This window comes from Amblyraja radiata, chromosome 13 (assembly GCF_010909765.2).
Source record: "Amblyraja radiata isolate CabotCenter1 chromosome 13, sAmbRad1.1.pri, whole genome shotgun sequence".
Lineage (NCBI taxonomy): Eukaryota > Metazoa > Chordata > Chondrichthyes > Rajiformes > Rajidae > Amblyraja > Amblyraja radiata.
Window position 1 is genome coordinate 19,265,542 of NC_045968.1, and position 20,559 is coordinate 19,286,100.

The 20,559-nt window shown below is 39.4% G+C and overlaps 1 protein-coding gene across 1 annotated transcript in view; it reads left to right on the forward strand.

The window, feature by feature from the left end:
* stag1 (stromal antigen 1) overlaps positions 1-20,559 on the forward strand; it is a 219,684-nt gene that overhangs the window by 155,146 nt on the left and 43,979 nt on the right. Inside the window, exons 2-5 of the mRNA XM_033031385.1 lie at positions 12,423-12,607; positions 17,221-17,326; positions 18,242-18,400; positions 20,265-20,361. Of these exons, the coding sequence (XP_032887276.1) occupies positions 12,579-12,607; positions 17,221-17,326; positions 18,242-18,400; positions 20,265-20,361 (391 nt within the window). The 5' untranslated portion in view covers positions 12,423-12,578. The remainder of the gene's footprint in view (positions 1-12,422; positions 12,608-17,220; positions 17,327-18,241; positions 18,401-20,264; positions 20,362-20,559) is intronic.

Here is a 20,559-nt window from a genome sequence, read left to right on the forward strand (position 1 = left end):
ATAAACTTGTCGGCACTAAGCCTATCCTCTCTGGAGTTTAGAAGAATGAGGGGGCACCTCATTGAAATTTACCGAATAGTGAAAGGCCTGGTTAAAGTGGAAATGGAGAGGATATTTTCAATTGTGGGAGAACCTAGGACCAGAGGTCACAGCCTCGGAATAAAAGAACATACCTTTAGAAAGGTGATGAGGAGAAATTTCTTGTGGATCTGTGGAATTCATTACATCAGACAGCTACGGAGGCCAAGTCATTGGATATTTTAAAGACATAGATTTAGAGATTTTTGATTAGTGTTAAGGGTTATGGGGAGAAGGCAGGAGAATGGGGTTGAGAGGGAAAGATAGATAGCCATGATTGTATGGCGGAGTCTACCCGATCGGCCGAAAGGCCTAATTCTGCTCCTATGACTTATGAACTGATGAGAACTCTCCTGTAATCATAATTGGAGATGTTCACAACTGTGCTGATCCTGGAGTTTGTATCTTGCATTCTCCTCACATGACATGCAATATGAAGTTGTGAATTTATGACTTTATTTATAATTTATAATTTATGTTTATTTCTGTCAAGTTTTTTTAGAATATGAGCATCCCACTGAGCTTCATTTTTTTAGTTGTCATGTGACCTTTTTGATTTGATCGGGGGTAGTGAGGCTAAATTGAAAGCTATCTGGAATGAAATGAATACTGCACATGTTCAGGATTCCAAAATGTTTTCAATGGGAAGTTAACAAAAGGCTCACATACAATCTTGCCTCTTGATGGGGCCAGCTATGGTGAAAAGTAAGTTGAGGACCTTAGGCTCGCTTTCCACTTGCTACCTGTGTTTTAGGTCATGGGTTTTCTTTTTTGGACCTTCATGTCTGTATAACTATTTTTATTTCGAGAGTCAAGAGTGTTTTATTGTCATATGTCCCAGATAGGACAATGAAATTCTTGCTTGCTGCAGCACAACGGAATATGTAAGGCAGAGTCAAATTTTCAGTATATGGACACTGAATGATCAGGAGATGCAGGACTCATCAGACCAATTCTAGTGTTTTCTGATAGAAGAGCCAAGAATTTCTTGATACTTGCTACTTTTGCTGGATTTAAAGACAATCTAGATGCTATAGAAACTCTTTATCTTCTGTGGGTCGGGGATTGTCAGATGGTCTGTGAGGCACAGTTTGAGAAAAATTATCTGTGCACATCTTCAGTGTTTATTTTGCAGCAATGTCTCTATTGCTGTCTGTGTTTGAGGCCAACCAGTATCATTAAGCACACTTATATGACGTGGGATTAAGATGATACAAAGTAAAGCTTTCTACTATAATCCTTCCCTTCACCCTCTTTTCTCTGGCTGTGTATTCCATCCTCAGTTCCTTCTCTCCAATTAGCACATCCTATCCCTTCTAGGTCATCCTTTCCAACCCTTTCTCAAGTCCTCCTCATGCCCATGTTCAATTCTGAGAAAAGTCTGTGAGCCATTCCTGGGGAATCTTGCCTCAGATGCTGGTTGGCTCACAGATTAAGCCAACTGATGTTAGAAATCCACAATACATGGGTATTAGTGAAAGCCTACCAAACAAAGTTTGGAAGGAGAGAACTGGCTATTCTCTCACCCTGTTCTCGCCCCTCCCTCTTGGACCCTTCCCTCTTTCTGTCCCTGTGAAGGTCCAATCCTGACGTCAACCCTGGTCTACTCTATGGCCTAACACAGATCCTCATTGTTTCCTCACCAGTGGCCTTGGCCAAGTTGTGGTTTGGCTGGTGGTGGTGGCATTATGCGGTCAATGGATAACTGACCCAGCATGCCACACACTCCTGATTTCACTAGTCACTGGCTAAATGTAGCACTCTAAGTTTATCCTCCACAATTCACTTTTCTGTTGTGCTCTTCTGGTTGCCTCTGTCCAACCACTGTAAACTAGTCTTCATCCAAACTCTGTATCTCCTATCCGAGCTTAAACAACACACCATTCTCCTATTGCATTCTGTACAGTGGCTCCCAGCCTGGCAGCAACTGAACTTTACATTCTTCCAATGAAAAGTTATTGAACTAAAGCTTTATCTCTTCATAGATACCTGACTACTGAGTGATTCCAGCATTTTGTCTTTACTTCATGCTTCTTACATCTGTTTTCATTCTTGCTTCCACACTCAGAGGTGAATTTTGCTAATGTGCAAGTGCTCTGTCTCTCTGAGATCTCTGGGCTTCTCTAATTATAATCTTTTGTGCACCCCTGAGTTTTGATTGTTCATTTGCTAACATGCCATAAACTGTCAGACTCAAAGCTCTGGAATGTGGGGAGAATTTATAAAAGTGTATGAAATCATGAGTGGAATAGATAGACTAAATGCAGTCTTTTTCCCAGGGTAGGGGAATCAAAAACTAGAGGTTTAAGGTGAGAGGGGAAAGATTAATTAGGAACCTGAAGAGCAACATTTTCACACAATGTGGTGCGTATATAGTACAGGCTGTTGTAGGAAGTAATTGAGGCAGGTACATGAACAACCCGTAAAAGTAATTTGGACAGATACATGGACAGGAAAGGTTTAGAGCAGGGGTCGGCAACCTAAGGTCCCCGGGCCGAATGCGGCCCGTAACCCGAATCATCCGGCCCGCTGGCGGATTTTTTCTCTCTAATCATCCGGCCCGCCCACCCACCAGTGCTTCCCTGAGCGTGGCCGAACGCCCCGAGCAAATCCGCCGGCATGGCCGCGCACCTTCAGTGAACATGTTTAAGAAAGAACTGCAGATTATGGAAAAATCGAAGGTAGACAAAAATGCTGGAGAAACTCAGCGGGTGAGACATGCATGGATTGCATGAGGCTGCCTCACCCCGCTGAGTTTCTCCAGCATTTTTGTCTACCTTCTGTGAACACATGATTTGATGCCTGCCATCCGGGGGCGGGATCCATGTATATACGTGATAGAAGTGGTCCCCCCATCCGCTCTAAGGCATGTGTCCCGGCCCCTATGCCGAACACGGTTGCCGTCCCCTGGTTTAAAGGGATATGGGAACAAATCTGCTGGCTCCTGCCGAACCGGAGTTCCAGAGCTCTGGCCGCAGGGTGCTAATTAAATCCGCTGCAGACGTCGGCTATGGGAATGGATCTGCAGGCTCCGACAGGGTTGGAATTCCAGAACCAGGGTTGAAGGGCACAAATTCGAGCCGGCAATTGCAGGGGCGGAAATCGCTTATCTTGGGGGGGGGGATTTCCCATCCACCAATACATCCAATTAGTTCAAATGGTAATTGTACTCACATCAGACAGCTTTAAGAAATTCTCTGTGAATACCTTCAGCAATACTTGAAGGTCACAACACAATTGGTGACACATCGTGTTAATACGATGTTAATAGAGACATTTAACAAGCGCCTAACTGTGACACCCCCACTGTCTCGCGGAAAGCGGAGATTTTAATAGATTTTTTTACACCAAATTTCAAAATACGCATTGTCCCCCCACTTCTCAAAACATGGGTGGGACATGTTTGTCCCCATCCTGTGCTGATAGTTACCTAGGAGGAAATTCTGTTGTCAATTTGTTCTGTTGATGTGAAAGTAGAGAATCCAATTACAAAGGGATGCACACAGACCTGGTTCCCAGAGCTTTGTAACAGGTTTGGAGAGGATAATGGTGTTATGCCTGTGAATAGCAACCTGATAAGAGTTGTTTTTTTGTTCAAGTAAACAGCAGAGTAGGGGGCTAATGAGATCGCATCCCAGTTGATCTATTGTGGCAGTAGACAAATTGTAGTGAGTTCATGTATTTGCTAAGATGAGCGTTGATATATGTCCATAAACATTCTCTCAAATAAAATGTTCACCACTGACGTTAATGCCACAGGTCATTAGTTATTGAAGCACCTTACTCTTTTTGGACACTGGTATTATTGATGCCCTATTAAAGCAGATGGGGACCTCAGATCTCAGTAATGAGAGGTCGAAAATGTTTTCAAATAATCCAGCCAGTTGGTCTGCGCATGTTTTGAGAACAAGACCAGGAATGCCATCAGGTCCAGTTGGTTTCTCAGGGTTTATCCTCCTGAAGAATCTACTGACATCTGTCTCAGTGACTGAGATTACAATGCCATTGGAGCCTCAGAAGGCATATCAGTATTCTCCATATCATAGCTCCCTATCTTAGCTCAAGAACGCATTGTGACATTTACCTTAAGTTTTGTGTCACTTGCATTGGAGATTTCAGTCTGTACTCCCTTATCCAAGATATTTGCTTTTTTTTAAAAAACAATGGTTTTGGTACTGTGTCCTGGGAAATATTACGGACTAGAAGGGTCGAGATGGCCTGTTTCCGTGCTGTAATTGTTATATGGTTATATGGTTATGGTTATATTACTGCCTTGTCCTATGTCACCACTTCCTTCTCTAGAGATGCCGCGTGTCCCGCTGAGTTACTCCAGCATTTTGTGTCTACCTTTGATTTAAACCAGCATCTGCAGTTCTTTCTTACACTTAATCTTAATTATTCATTGAATTGGTATATACAGTTTGCAGATTCAGCACCAGGCGCCATATCGAATTATTTCTTACATGTCTGTCTATAGAGATCTTCCGCAAGTTACGAATGCCCGCCCGACTTATGTACAGTTTGTACATGTGAGTGTTTAGGAGACTGGCGGGATGGATTTGCCAGCTGTTGTGTGGCTGCAGGCATTTTCTGCCATGTGGGAACATGCTTCGCGGCAATATGTGAATGCTTGAGTTGAACGTCCTGGTTGTACTTGGTTTTATTTAAATATTGTTGTGCTGCCATTTCCAGCATGAATTGTTTGTGTTATGAATGGTTTTCAGGAACAGTGCCCTGCCATAACCTGGGAACACTTTTATTCTTGTACACATTAGAAAAATATATAAATATGGTGATAGGTTCCAGACCCTGCTGTGTGCTGTTCTAATAGAGAGCTGTCTTTGTTTGCACAGCTGCACCTCGTGATTTCAAAATCGCTGCTTGTAAATTCCAATGGAAAGTAGTTTGCTAGCTATTATCGTTAGTTATTTAATACACATCAATACAATTAAAACATTAAATGTTTTAAAACATTATGTTATTTTCATTTTCTATGAATAGTCTTCAAGTAGTATCTGAATATTGTGATCTGCAGGAAGTCCATACCCCAATCTGTTACGAATAACAAGGAATATACTGTTTACTGCTTTAAAGCTAATTACATATCACTGCTGTTTCCATTTCTTCCATAGGCCTGAAATTTGTTAAAAAGCAGGCCTATTTGTTAAAAAGCTGTTGTATGGACATTAGTCAAACACTGAAAATTCATGTAAAAAAATATCTACTGCATTCTCTTAATCAGCTTTCACTGTGCAGGAAGATAAGACACAAAATGCTGGAGTAACTCAGCGGGACAGGCAGCATCTCTGGAGAAAAGGAATGGGTGACGTTTGGTGTTAAGATGGGTCAGGTCTGAAGAAGGGACTCAACCCAAAACGTCACCCATTCCTTCTCTCCTGAGATACTGCCTGTCCCGCGGAGTTGCTCCAGCATTTTGTGTCTATCTTCACTGTTGGCTTATTTCACTGTACCAATTGGTGCATGTGACAATAAATGTCTCTTGAATTTTGAATCTCTTGAAAGTAAAATTAATCTGGTCCATCAAACATTATTTGCTCTTAATAACTCAGTGTTGTACCTTTATTATTCATACTCCTCCAAATGCTGCATTTTCTTTCAATATGTTTCAGCTTTTCCCAATTTAGGTTAATTGGACTGACCTATGGTTGTCAAGCATGATCTTGCACTCTTTTTTGAACTTGTGCGTTATATCAGCCATTCTGTTGTCTGCTAGAATGTTTCCTTTATCCAAGGTGATAAAGTAGCATCGCTCAAAATGTTTCTGCATTTGAGAGATGACCACATTGTCATCCAGCAGAAGGCTTTATTTTATATAGCCTCAATTCTTTCTAGCTCTGACTTGGCCACAATTAGAGTACTGCATCAGCTTTAGTTGTCACACTTTCAGAAAGGTGTGAAATTCCTTCAGAGGTTGCAAAGGAAATGTACAAGAATGATTTTTCAGGCTAGGTTGAAGGAAAGAATGTTGAGGACAGATTTAAAGGAAGTGCACAAGATTGTGACAGGTTGATATGATGAAGACAGAGAATAGCTGTTATCATTTGTTGATGTTGCAAGGACTAGAGATGTGAATGTGTGAGGAACATTGTTTTTACAACTGGTAAAAATCTGAAGTTCATTGTCCAAATAAGTGGTTAAAGATGACCACTAATTTCAAGAGAGAATTTGATGGAAACTCAAAGGAAATAAATGTGAACGACTGAAGTTAGAAAAGGGGAATGTACTTTATGGGGTGAAGTATCCGTAGGCTAGATTCCTAAGGACAATTCAGTTAATCCAGCACACTCAGGACTTTGACCAACTCATAGATTTTCTGAACAGTGGGATATTGTTCATATTATTCCGACACACTTTTAAATCAGATTTGTTTTGAAGGTCCACATTGGAATAATAAATGTTTCAGTAAATCCAGTAAGTTTGCAAGGAGCTTGGGAACGAAGGCCCTAGTGAGTCACAAGGGATTGCAGTAACATCACTTGTGAGCCAGATACTGAATCACCAGGATGTTAAATTGGAAAGAGTGCAAAAAAGATCTGCAAGAATGTTATTGAGTCTGGGGGATTTGAGATGATAAGGAGAGGCTGGATAGAAACATAGAAAAATAGGTGCAGGAGTAGGCCATTCGGCCCTTCAAGTCAGCACCACCATTCAATATGATCATGGCTGATCATCTAAAATCAGTACCCCGTTCCTGCTTTTTCCTCCATTTCCCTTGATTCCTTTAGTCCTAAGAGCTAAATCTAACTCTTTCTTGGCCTCCACTGCCTTCTGTGGACTGGCTCTTATTTTCTGCTGGAGTGTAGGAGGCTTAAATAGGTAATAAATAGGTATATTTTGCTTTTCTCCCCATATCTATTGATTCCTACAAGTGTAGAAAGTTTACAAACATTTTAATGTTGCATCTTGTGTGACATGAATGTAAATTATCTTACAAAACGTTTATATAATTTTAGTGTACAGTCATAAATTGTAATCACAGACCTATACAAAAATCTAAAGTCATCTAAACCTATTGAAAGGTCTGAAGAAGGGTTTCGGCCCGAAACGTTACCTATTTCCTTCGCTCCATAGATGCTGCTGCACCCACTGAGTTTCTTCAGCATTTTTGTGTACCTATTGAAAGGTACATTTGTTTCTTTCAGCCTCTTCCCTTCCCCTTACTAAGTCCATTGATTTTGTGTTCTATGACTATTGCATCTGAACAATAAACAAAACTGGTGAGTTATATAATTATGGGAGTCAAAACATATGTTGGATCTGTTCACATCGGGTATTGTGTACTTATTCTTGTCGTGTATTTGAATAGGAGAGTGGGAAATTTTGGTTCACGACTTTCTCCCTTTGTTTTACTAACCTAGCAAGGTCAGACCAGGATTGGACAGGGTCAGAGCATCATTGAAACATCTGTTGTACTGGTGTGTCGATCAGTTAATCTTGTGTAAGCTGATTTGAAAGTTTTTGGATGCACTTATTTTAATTGTTTGTGATTGCTATTTCACATGATGGGAGTTTCCATAATCAAGAATTTGGTACACAAATAATCAAGGAGTTTCTATAATCAAGAGTTTGATGGAAAAATAATGCAAGAAAAGGAATGCTCTTGTCATTTTCCGTTGCGATGAGGAATATTTATTTGTAAAACTAAAAATTTGAAGTGCTGTAGTCCTTTCTCCAAATGCCACAATCAAGTTAAATGCTTAATTTTTTTCATTTTCTTTTTTCACTTTATGCTGGCCATAAGTATAGAGTTTGCTTTCAAAGATGATTTCATTGACCTATAAATGGGTTTCTACTGTTGAAGAAAGCTCTACTTGAATTGGATCCTATTCATCACCTACATGTTGAGATAGCACAGTTATTTGGTGCACTGTATTCAGGATATCGATCACTTTGCTGCATGATGCCAGCTATCAAACGCATCAATTCAATGCTTGGCTGTACTTGAATTATTATGTGGGTGACAAACTTTTTCAACATAATAAACTACGAAAGTAGAGATGCTATTTTGTATATTTAATTATTTTTGTGGATAGTGTAAAGTTTGGGAATATCTCGCATACCCGTTGAATACTTAACACAATTTTATCTTGTATATGTATTGGCCATGTACTTTCAATACCTCTTCAGGGGCTGTAATATGTTTACAAACCATACTGTCGATAAAACCAAAAACTATTTGCGTTAATAATGTATTATTAATATAAATGTCCTATTGTGCTGCCAGTGTGTGGTGTCAAAGGAGGAGCTATCTGGAAGGAGTAAAGTAATGGCCTAGAATTTCCTCCCAAGGGCTTGAGGTTCAATGCTTGTGTATATACCAAACCAACTATTGGTTTGAGGAAGTTCACTGGTGCAGAGTTTCTCAAAGAAGCTGGCTGGAACCAGATTGGCAAGGCCCTAACGAGCCAGGAACCTGCCATTCAAGAATACTTTAGCAGTCAACAAAGTCGTGCTTTTAGAATGAACAGCTGTCAAAGAGTTGTGTAGTTGTCTGACGTTCACAAACTTAAAATCAATTATGTATTAAAACTTGATTTAAAAAAATCAGAGTGGTTAAATGTGAAACTTTAAAAGTTCTGAATTAACATAATTACCTCAAAAAATATAACTTGTCTATCTCTCCCAGCCACTCGTCTCAATTGAAATGATGGATTGGCACAACCTGTGCCAAATTTAAGCTGGCATGAGCTCAGTAGATGAACTCATGCAGTTTTGCCAACAAAATCTACGTTACAGTACTAAGTTCACAGCTTCTGTATGCAACATCAGCTGTTAAGAAATGAGAGGCTTTTGGGGTCTTACTTGTGTGTGCAGAGTCCTAAACTACTGCAAAGTCAGAACCATGTCAGTATTGATAGAATTGCATTTTTTTGGTAGGAATCTCTGGCTGTATCTGGATAGTCAGTTATTTTGTACTTAAAATAAATCATGTTTTGTTTCTATTTAAAACATGCAGGAAAATAGCTGCTGATTTGTTTGTGATCAAGAATGTCATGCTGCCTTGGAATTTTTCTGTCCACCGAGTGTACTGGTAATAGGGTGGGGGTTGGTTGTTACTGCTCCTTTGCTCGATGTGGCAAGAATGACTGCCTGCAATTTACAGCTGTGTTGTCAGGCTTGTCAGTTAAACAATAAGCTGAATTTCTGTTGTCCAGGGAACATGCAAGAATGCCAAACCATTGGAAAACCTAAAAAAATAAATAAAAGAAAGCACACTAATACAAAATGACATCAGCCAATTTCCCAAGTCTAGCAGGAAAGCATGTCTAAAGATATAATCTAAGAAATGTTGACTTCTAAGATTCTGAATTAACACATTTCCTTTTGAGTTGGGATGCCTATTGTAGCTCTGACTTGAATCTTGATCAGTGAGTGAGATTGTTCATATTATCCAGCAGAACCCTCTGCTGGTAACATGCTGCACACTGCTTGAGAAACAATATGCATACCAGTGTAAGTTACAGAAATTAGAGGCTGCAGGCTGTGGTTTTACAACGTTTGAGTTCATCACAGCTGTTAGATCCCAGCTAACCTCATACCAGCTTACCTGCAATGCAGCCATCTAGTGGCAGGCGAATAAGTTATTTGATGTACTTTTTATAAAACTGTATAGAATTATATGGATGTTCAATGCATTTAAATCAATGCATTGTTAAATAGTAAAAAATACAGTGGCAGTGATGGGTTTGTTAATGCCTGATCATTGAACAGAATTGACACCCTCAAACCAGTAAAATTATTTTTGTACTCATTTTTGCACAGTGCCACCTATTTAAATTTTTATTTGTGATGGTGCCCTAATTATAGAAAAAGTTCAGATTATTAAGATTTCTGTTACATTTTGAATGATTGATATTTGAGAATTATCTTTGAAACCAGTAACTGAGGGGGTTAATATTTTAGTCATTTTAAGCTTGTGGATAACACTGCCCCTGGTGGCGATACTAAACTGTAAGTTAGATTGATAGGGGAAAAGAATATACCACAAGATTGGTCTGCAGCTGCTGCTTAATTCACGTGTCTGAGATTTTCTTTGCATTATTAAAGGATATTCTATGTGATATTTATGGATGAAACTTGTAGAAGTTTTTTGGAAAAGTCAAGAAAATGGTTTTCAATCTTAACTAACAATCTGATTTCTTGTTGTTTCGACAAGTTCACACTAAATTATAGATATCTTGCAAGAAATTTTGATTCTGTACTTTGTGGTTATACAATATAAAACATATTTCAAAAGTAAGAATAAGTATAAACGTAAGGAAAGAAGACTAATGTTATAGTGTGCAATTCAGAATTATTCCTGTGGGTGTCTCTTTTCCCATGTGATTACTTAAAACTATGCAAAAATGGGCACAAAGTGAATAAAATATTTTAAAAAACGCCCCTCAACCTGCACAATTAAAGATGGGCTGAACTTCCAAAATAAATTGAAGCGATTTACTAAAGCAATGTAAACATACAAGGATCTGCGATGAGTCTGTGATTAAATTATTTTTGTACTTTATCAAGAGTCAAGAGTTTTATTGTCATGTGTCCCAGATTGGACAATGAAATTCTTACTTGCTGCAGCACAACAGAATATGTAAACATAATACAAAATGGAAGATAAAAGTTCAGTGTGTCTTTAGACCGTAGACCATATATACACAATAAATAAACAAATATAGTGCAATAATAATAATAGACTGTTATTGTTCAGAGCTTATTTGATGTTGTGTTTAATAGCCTGATGGCTGTGGGGAAGAAACTGTTCCTGAACCTGGATGTTACAGATTTCAGGCTCCTGTACCTTCTTCCCGATGGCAATGATGAGATGAGTGTGTGACCAGGATGGTGTGGGTCTTTGATGATGTTGACATTCTTTTTGAAACAGCGACTGCGATAGATCCCTTCAATGGTGGGGAGGTCAGAGCTGGTGATGGACTGGGCAGTGGTCTAGCCTGTCCAATCCCTTAATAATTTTATGTTTCTATACTATCCCTCTCATCCTTCTAAATTCCAGTGAATATAAGCCTAGTTGGTCCATTCTTTCATCATATGTCAGTCCCGCCATCCTGGGAATTAACCTGGTGAACCTATGCTGCACTCCCTCAATGGCAAGAATGTTCTTTCTTAAATTAGGAGACCAAAACTGCACACAATACTCCAGGTGAGGTCTCACCAGTGCCCTGTACAACTGCAGTCGGACCTCCTGCTCCTTTACTCAAAGCTTCTCGCTTTGAAGGCCAACATGCCATTAGCTTTCTTCACTGCCTGCTGTACCTCCATGCTTACTTTCAGTGACTGATGTAGAAGAACACTTAGGTCTCGTTGCATCTCCCCTTTTCCTAATCTGACACCATTCAGATAGTGAATAGGTGACGTTTCGGGCTGAGACACTTCTTGTTACTACAGCATTTTGTGTCTACCTTTGATTTAAACCAGCATCTGCGTTGCTACACCACTCAGCTAATAATCTGCCGCCTTGTTCTTGCCACCAAAGTGGATAACCTCACATTTATCCACATCATACTGCATCTGCCATGCATCTGCCCAACCTATCCAAGTCACCCTGCAGCCTCATAGCATCCTCCTGGCAGCTCACACTGCCACCCAGCTTTGTCATCCTCAAACTTGGAGATGTTACATTTAATTCCTTTGTCTAAATCATTAATATATATTGTAAATAACTGGGGTTCCAGCACTGAGCCTTGCGGCACCCCACTAGTCACTGCCTACCATTCTGAAAAGGACCTGTCAATTCCTGTGCCAACTAGTTCTCTATCCATGTCAATACCCTACCCCCAATACCATGCTCTCTAATTTTGCACAATGTGTGTGACCTTGTCAAAGGCTTTTTGAAAGTCCACATACAGCATATCCACTGGTTCTCCCTTATCCATTCTACTTGTTACATCCTCAAAAATCCAGAAGATTAGTCCAGCACGATTACCCCTTCATAAATCCATGCTGACTCTGACCGATCATGTCACTGCTTTCCAAATGCACTGCTATTACATCATTAATAATTGACTCATGCATCTTCCCCGCTACCGATGTCAGGCTAACTGGTCTATAATTCCCTGTTTTCTCTCTCCCTCCTTTCTTAAAAAGTGGGGTCATATTAGCTGGCAGAAGTGTAATTGGGCACTCCTTCAATTTTTGAGACAGACATAGATTCTTGATTAGTACAGATGTCAGAGGTTATGGGGATGGCAGGAGAATGGGGTTAGGAGGGAGAGGAGTGGACTGAAATGAAGAACATCCAGAAACTGAGAAGTTTGTCAATTGTAAAAAGTGAATCTTTCGGTTATCGGTTTCTTACACTTCTCACTTCTTTTTAGAATTTGCCCAAAAATGTCGTTCATAAAGATCAAGCAAGAAAAGGAAAGTGAAATTACGTTCTACACAATCAAGCTATTTGAAAGATTACACAAAAACAAGAGGAAGAAATTTTGGAACACTAGCCCAAATTTGTGGGCAGCAGGACTGCTGAGGATATGATCACTCCAGAGATACCAGTGTTACAGTAAGTATATGAATAGTAGATTGTCAGAATGTTAAAGCAGTTATTGTAAAAAGATCGGTTCAGGTGGCACAGGATGGCAATGATTTTTCCCGAAATTTCCCTCAAGTCTACTCCGCCGTTCAATCATGGCTGATCTATCTCTCCCTCCTAACCCCATTCTCCTGCCCTCCCCATAACCTCTGACATCTGTACTAATCAAGAATCTATGTCTGCCTTAAAAATATCCACTGACTTGGCATCCACAGACTTCTGTGGCAAACAATTCCACAGATTCACCCCCTCTGACTAAAGAAATTTCTCCTCATCTCCTTCCTAAAAGAACGTCCTTTAATTCGGAGGCTATGACTTCTTGTCCTAGACTCTCCCACTAGTGGAAACATCCTCTCCACATCCACTCTATCCGAGCCTTTCACTATTCTATATGTCTCAAGAGGTCCCCCTTCATTCTTCCAAACTCCAGCGAGTATAGGCCCAGTGCCGACAAAGGCTTGTCATAGGTTAACCTACTCATTCCTGGGATCATTCTTGTAATCCTCCTCTGGACCCACTCCAGAGCCAGCACATCCTTCCTCAGATATGGTGCCCAAAATTGCTCTCAATATTCCCAATGCGGCCTTACCAGAGCCTTATAAAGCCTCAACATTACATCCCTGTTTATGTATACAAGCTCTTTTCTAGTTTAGCTTTCTCGTTTAGTTCAGAGATATAGCGCGGAAACAGGCCCTTCGGCCCACCGGGTCCGCGCCGACCAGCCATCCCCGCATATTAACACTATCCTACACCCACTAGGGACAATATTTTTACATTTACCAAGCCAATTACGTCTTTGGAGTGTGGGAGGAAACCGAAGATCTCGGAGAAAACCCACGCAGGTCACGGGAAGAACGTACAAACTCCGTACAGACAGCACCCGTAGTCGGGATAAAACCCGGGTCTCCAGCGTTGCATTCGCTGTAAGGCAGCAACTCTACCGCTGCGCCACCGTGACCGCCCTCTTCAAGACGCCTACTTGAAATAAATGCTGGCATTCAATTTGCTTTCTTTACTACCGATTCGACTTACAGATTAACTTTTTGGGAATCCTGCACTAGCACTCCCAAGTCCCTTTGCACCTCCGATTTATAGATTCTCACCCCATTTAGAAAATAGTACTACACCTTTATTCCTACTATCAAAATGCATGACTCCACACTTTGCTACTCTATATTCCATCTGCCACTTCTCTGCCCACTCTCCCAACCTGCCCAAATCCTTCTGCAGAGGCTTTCTCTACACTACCTGCCCCTCCGCCTATTTTTGGATCATCCACAAACTTTGCCACAAAGCCTTCAATCCCCTCGTCCAAATCATTAATATACATTAATATTATTGTTGCTACATAATTGGTATTTCAAATTTTGCAAACAAAAATTATTTGAAAATATTTCAACATTATTTAATAAAGCTTGTTGATGCATTCAAATTGTAAAACGTAATGTGGTACATGCAATTGGCCATGGTTGCTTTATTGTTATTCATTTTGGCAGCTGACCCATACATAGAAGCAGTTCTCTGTTTTGATTTTTTTTCTGTGCTGCATATTTTTAATCAATTAAAACATCAGCTCCATTATATTGCAGTTTAAATGTGGTGTACTTAAATTTGAATTGGTGCAAAGTCTTGCAGTATTGACCTTTTATGTTTAAATTACACTATGATACTGGGTAAGGTATTTGTAGTATGACTGGTTATTTGACTGTGAAGCAGGATCACTTTGCACTGATCACTATTGTGAAAATTACTGAGATAACACGCCATGCAAAATTGCAGAAATTAGCTCAAATTTGCACTGCCGTTTTGCGATCATATTGATCTGATTGTAAATCTAATTCTACAGTCTGGCTATACAGTGGTAAACCTTTTCTTCCCTTTTGATAAAATGTATCCACCTCTGCCCTAATGTTCAAAAACTCTCTTCAACTGCCCTTTCAGGAAGAGAGTTCAAAAGACTTTCAGCCCTCAGAAAAAGAGATTGTCACATCTAAAGGGGATTGCTTATTATAAAACAGCGACTGCTGATTCTGGATTCTTTGAGAAAAGGAAACATACACTCCACATCCACTCTGTCGATCCCCAGTGGGACCTTGTTATTCGATCAAGCCCCTTCTCATTTTTCTAAACTCCAGCAGTGTTAGCCTTGCCTGTCATACCATATTAACTTTCCTTAAATATGGAAACCAATACTGTGCACAGTATGTGTAGGAAGGAACTGTAGATGCTGATTTAAACTGAAGATAGACACATTAAGGTGGAGTAACTCAGCGGGACAGGCAGCATCTCTGGAGAGAAGGAATGGGTAACGTTTTGGGTGGAGACCCTTCAGAAAAAAAGAGCATTGGTTAAACCATACCTGGCACAGTAAACCATACTGTGCACAGTATTCCATAGCTTTTTAAAAAAATTTGGTTCCCTTCGCCATAATATTCTGTTAGCTTACCTAATTATTCTTTGTACCTGCGAAGTGGACAGTGTACCTTTTCTAAATCATGTACCAAAACACCTAGTTCCCTCAGCGTCCAAGAGCACTGCAATCTCACCATTCAGAAAATGTTTTCTCAAAAAAAAAGATAGATTTCACATTTTCAAACTTTATATTCCATTGGCTAGATCTTTTCTCACTGGCTTTACCTTTCCAGCTTCATTGCACCCTCTTTGCAATTTACTTTATTACCTCTGTGTTATCAGCCAGTTTAGCAATTTAGCATTCATCCAAGGCATTAATCTAAATTGTAAGAAATTAGATCCAGCATAGATAGGAGTATAGGAGAGGTTCTTCTGCCATTGTATAGGGCTCTGGTAAGACCACATCTGGAGTATTGCGTACAGTTTTGGTCTCCTAATTTGAGGAAGGACATCCTTGTGATTGAGGCAGTGCAGTGTAGGTTCACGAGATTGATCCCTGGGATGGCGGGTCTGTCATATGAGGAAAGATTGAAAAGACTAGGTTTATATTCACTGGAGTTTAGAAGGATGAGGGGGATTCTTATAGAAACATATAAATTTATAAAAGGACTGGACAAGCTAGATGTAGGAAAAACGTTTCCAATGTTGGGAGAGTCCAGAACCAGGGGCCACAGTCTTGGAATAAAGGGGAGGCCATTTAAGACTTAGGTGAGAAAAAACTTTTTCACCCAGAGAGTTGTGAATTTGTGGAATTCCCTGCCACAGAGGGCAGTGGAGGCCAAATCACTGGATGGATTTAAGAGAGAGTTAGATAGAGTTCCAGGGGCTAGTGGAATCAAGGGATATGGGGAGAAGGCAGGCACGGGTTATTGATTGGGGACGATCAGCCATGATCACAATGAATGGCTGTGCTGGCTCGAAGGACCGAATGGCCTCCTCCTGCACCTATTTTCTATGTTTCTATCCTACTGGCGCACCATTGGTTGCTTCTTTCCAGCTACAGAAAGACCAATTTGAATCTGTTCTGTCTCTTCCATCTATGCCAATATGTTGCCTCTTCCACCACAAGCTTTTAAGTTCCAAAGTAAACTTTGAGAGCACACCGATGTCAAATGCTTTCAGGAAATCTAAACATGTTACTTCTACTGCTTCCCTTTTGGTTACCACTTCATATAATTCCAGTAAGTTGGTCAAACCTCATGTTGCTTTCATAAAACCCTGTTAACTGAATGATTATTAAGATTATAAAGTGTTCTTTATCATATGCTGCCTTGAATTATAACTGCCAACATTTGCCGATGATGTTGAACTAATTTGCCTTCAGCTTCCTGTTTATTTTGAATAATGTAGGAATATGTGCTATTTTCTTATCTAAGTCTCCTGAATTTCACTAGTGTTTTGCTCTAATAGGAAATATTCCAAAACTCAAAAGGTAACTGAAGTAAAAAGTGTGCAGGCAGTATCTCTGGAGAACGTGGTTTGGTGATGTTTTGGGATGGGACCCCAAAATTTGTACTCCTGACTATTCCTATAAAGCTGCCGTTCCTTTAATGTTATCTGAAAATTGTTTTTTACTGCTCCTTCATGTGAATAATCTGTCTGTTGTTCGAAAGGATTTGTTTTGTTTAAGTTTAAAAGTAGGATAATTGTATTAATGCCAGGGTAAGAACAGAACAGACATATAAGCATTTCTTGCGTTGACATTGTTTGGTCATTTCCTTACTTGCTTTATTGTTCTATTTTCCATGTTACTTTTTATATGCCTTCACAGGGGAATCCTTAATTTATTTTTAATTGTATTTCTTCCTAAGTTCTGTACAAGATGTATCTATCTCAGCATATGTAATTAACATCTGCTTTTAATCCTTTTATATTATTTGCAGCACTTTTTATAACTGGCAATTAGTGTATGATAATCATATAGCTATGTTTCTCATTTTCAAGTTCCATCCTTATTTTGTGTGGCAACTATTTAGAAAGACACTGGACTGAAGATGCATGCTGGAGATTTTAAGTTTCAAATAAATTTGGGCTTAATGGTAAAACGCTTCTATTTCTGTAAACCCCCCTTCCTTGGTGGCAATGATTTCAGATTGTTTGTTATTGTTGCTTGTGTAGATTGTGAAGATTTAGTATTTTCAATTTTATATTATGTTTTGTAATCTTTTCAGGGAGTCTACCAATGAAACAACTATTCATTCCGATGTTACTGGTGAATTCGAAGACCCGGAAGTGAAAGGGCGGAAGCGCAGAGCTCGAGGTCCTGGCAGACCACCGGTATGAAATTTATCAACGTGATAATGACTTTAAAAACAGCATAATGACGTGTCCAGAATAAATCTCTAAAACACTAAATAATGCAGTTTTGTATAAAATCACAATATTTTGTGGAGGAGTACCATTATATGCTTCAATAAATTTGTCAGCACTCATTTTTCTGTCATTTCATACTTCTTTTACAGTTGTCCTTTAGTTTTCACGGCTGAATAGAATAATCCATTTCTTCTTTATACTGTGGTTAACTGCAGAATTATTTATCCGCCAATAAATTGTATGTAGTCTGATAGATTAATTGACCTGAAATGCTAATTTTATTTCTCTGCCAACTGATGCCAGGTGACCTACTAACTATTTCAAGATTTTGTTTATATTTATAATTTTTAATAATCTAAAAGACCTGTTATAATTTAGGAAATGAAAAAAATGCTAATGCTGGAAATAAAAAATATAAAATACAAAAGTTGTTAGAAATACTGAGCAGATCATGCAGCATCTGTGGAAAGAGGAATGGTTAAGGTTTCTAGTCTTGGACCCCGAAATGGAAGTTATTTTGAATAGTTAGCAGGTGTTAATGTCAGTTCATATTGTGATTGGTGGATTCCAAAATGTTATGTAGTGCAAAGGAGCACCAGTCATTGAGGCTTAATAGCGGGCAAATTTGTAAAATTTGGTTTGTCTAACTGGCTTAATATTTTTAACACTTATGTTTTCAATTTTGTAGCTGGATTAATTAAGTAGAATTATCGTTATTATGAAGACAGCTTGCATTGATGTGACAATTTGAGGCAATTATTGCATCACCTTGCTACCAATGAATTTTGATTGTATTTAGTAATGGTGCTTGGTAAAATGTCTTATGTTGTGAATGTGCCCCCTTTAAAAATGTACCCAAAAAATCCTTCTATTTCCAAGACTGCTAAGAAGGCAAGGCGCGCTCCAGGAGAAAAAGGTCGCCTTGCTGCAAGTGGTCGAGCAAATCAGGGAAGAGCTAATGGTCACCATCAGCAAAATGGAGAAGTTGAACCGGTCACACTGTTTGAGGTGGTAAAAATGGGAAAGAGTGCGATGCAGGTAAATGAAAATTTGAATATCATGTTATTATTATGTACCATTTTTCATGGAAAAATTAAACCATTCCAAGCCATCTGACCAGCTTTCTACCCCTGTGAGATTAGTGGTCATGCATGCTTTTCAGAGATACTGCTAAACTCAAAACAGAGCTTGGCAAATCTCTCTGGGTACTCCTGTGTTGCTTTGGTCTTATCAGTGTAGGTGGAAGTTCATGTAATACTTTGCAATAAACTTGGACTGAGTCTCTGCAAATCCCTTTACCATTGTATCCTCAACATTCATAATTAGATTGAGTTGGCAACATAAATTCCTCTTCAATAGTCATCATGTCAGGAACACCCCACAGATATGTGCTCAGTCCCCTGCCCTCCTATCTCTATACCCACTATTGTGTAGCCAGACAATGAGTTAGGCATTCAGGTTCAAGGCAAGGATGCAAAAGAAACAAAGTAGTGTAATTTAGTACTTTGGCTCATTTCCCTCATTATGTGGATTGTCCAATTTAAAATCCTGAATGTGCTGAATTTCTATTAGTAAAGTTGGATCTCTATCCTTGCTGATGGAAGAAGCATCTTTTCTGTTAAATGGTGTTACATTTTAGACAGGGTTGCAGAATGTCAGAAATAAGATGCTGTTTGCTGTGGCACCAAATTTAAAACATCAAAATTTTCAAATCATTAGACAATGGCTTTTGAGTTTTAGTTGAGATAAATTATCAGGAGAAGAAGGATAAATAAATAAATTAACATTTCCCTCTGAAAACAGAATTTTATCTCCACTTGTAAGGATCTAAAAATAAAACAATATGTTGCAGTTTTATATTTTGCTAGACTAGAAGTCTTCATTTCTGAACATCATGAGCCATGCGATTGTAATGAGCCATGCGATTCTATTGAATCTTCCAGTTCCTAACTCAATATTGCATTTGTTTGTGTATATAAAGTTAAAATATATCTTTTATATATATTTTAGAAATGCTACACTTGTCGCTTTACCTCCCCCCTTGACTCCATTCAAGGACCCAACCAGTCTTTCCAGGCGCGACGGAGGTTCACCTGCACCTCCTCCAACCTCGTCTATTGCATCCGCTGCTCTAGATGTCAGCTGATCTACATCAGTGAGACCAAGCGTAAGCTTGGTGATCGCTTCGCCGAACACCTTCGCTCGGTTCGCAATAACCAACCTGATCTCCCGGTGGCTCAGCACTTCAACTCCCCCTCCCATTCCGAATCCGACCTTTCTGTTCTAGGCCTCCTCCATGGTCAGAGTGAGGACCACTGGAAATTGGAGGAGCAGCACCTCATATTTTGCTTGGGCAGTTTGTACCCAAGCGGGATGAACATTGACTTCTCTAATTTCAGGTAGTCCTTACTGTCTCCTCCCCTTCTCAGCTCTCCCTCTAGCCCTCTGGCTCCTCCTCTTCCTTTCTTCTTCCCGCCCCCCCCCACCCTCACATCAGACTGAAGAAGGGATTCGGCCCGAAACATTGCCTATTTCCTTCGCTCCATAGATGCTGCCTCACCCGCTGAGTTTCTCCACCATTTTTGTCTACCTTCGATTTTCCAGCATCTGCAGTTCCCTCTTAAACATAAAAATCTTTTATATTCTTGTCTGATTTAGATACTGGAGTTCGCCTAGGTGCATTCTTATTGCTATAATTAATTAATTATTTGTAAAAGCACCATTGTACATAGGAGGAATATTTCTCAGTAATAGAACAGATCAGATATGTGCCAGATATAGCATTTTACTCAATGATGCAAGGATACAAATATAGTCTGTGAAATATTTTCCAGTGAGCAGTCATGCAGTGGGTTATAAACTATTCAACTTTTGTAATTTAATGATAACATATTTTCCATAGTCTGTGGTTGATGACTGGATAGAATCATACAAGCAAGACAGGGATATCGCACTTTTGGACTTGATCAACTTTTTCATCCAGTGCTCAGGATGTAAAGGTAAATCTAAAAGATGAAGTATTTATGAAAGTGTTATCCTATATCTGTACGATTAAACCTCTGCAGCAGGGAGTTTTTTTGGGGTTTAATTGAACCAAGATACATTTTTGCACTGATACTTTCCAACAAAAGCTGTCTACTTTTTAAGGGAAATATAGTTCATATAAATATCTAATTAATGACTTATTTGAGGATTCA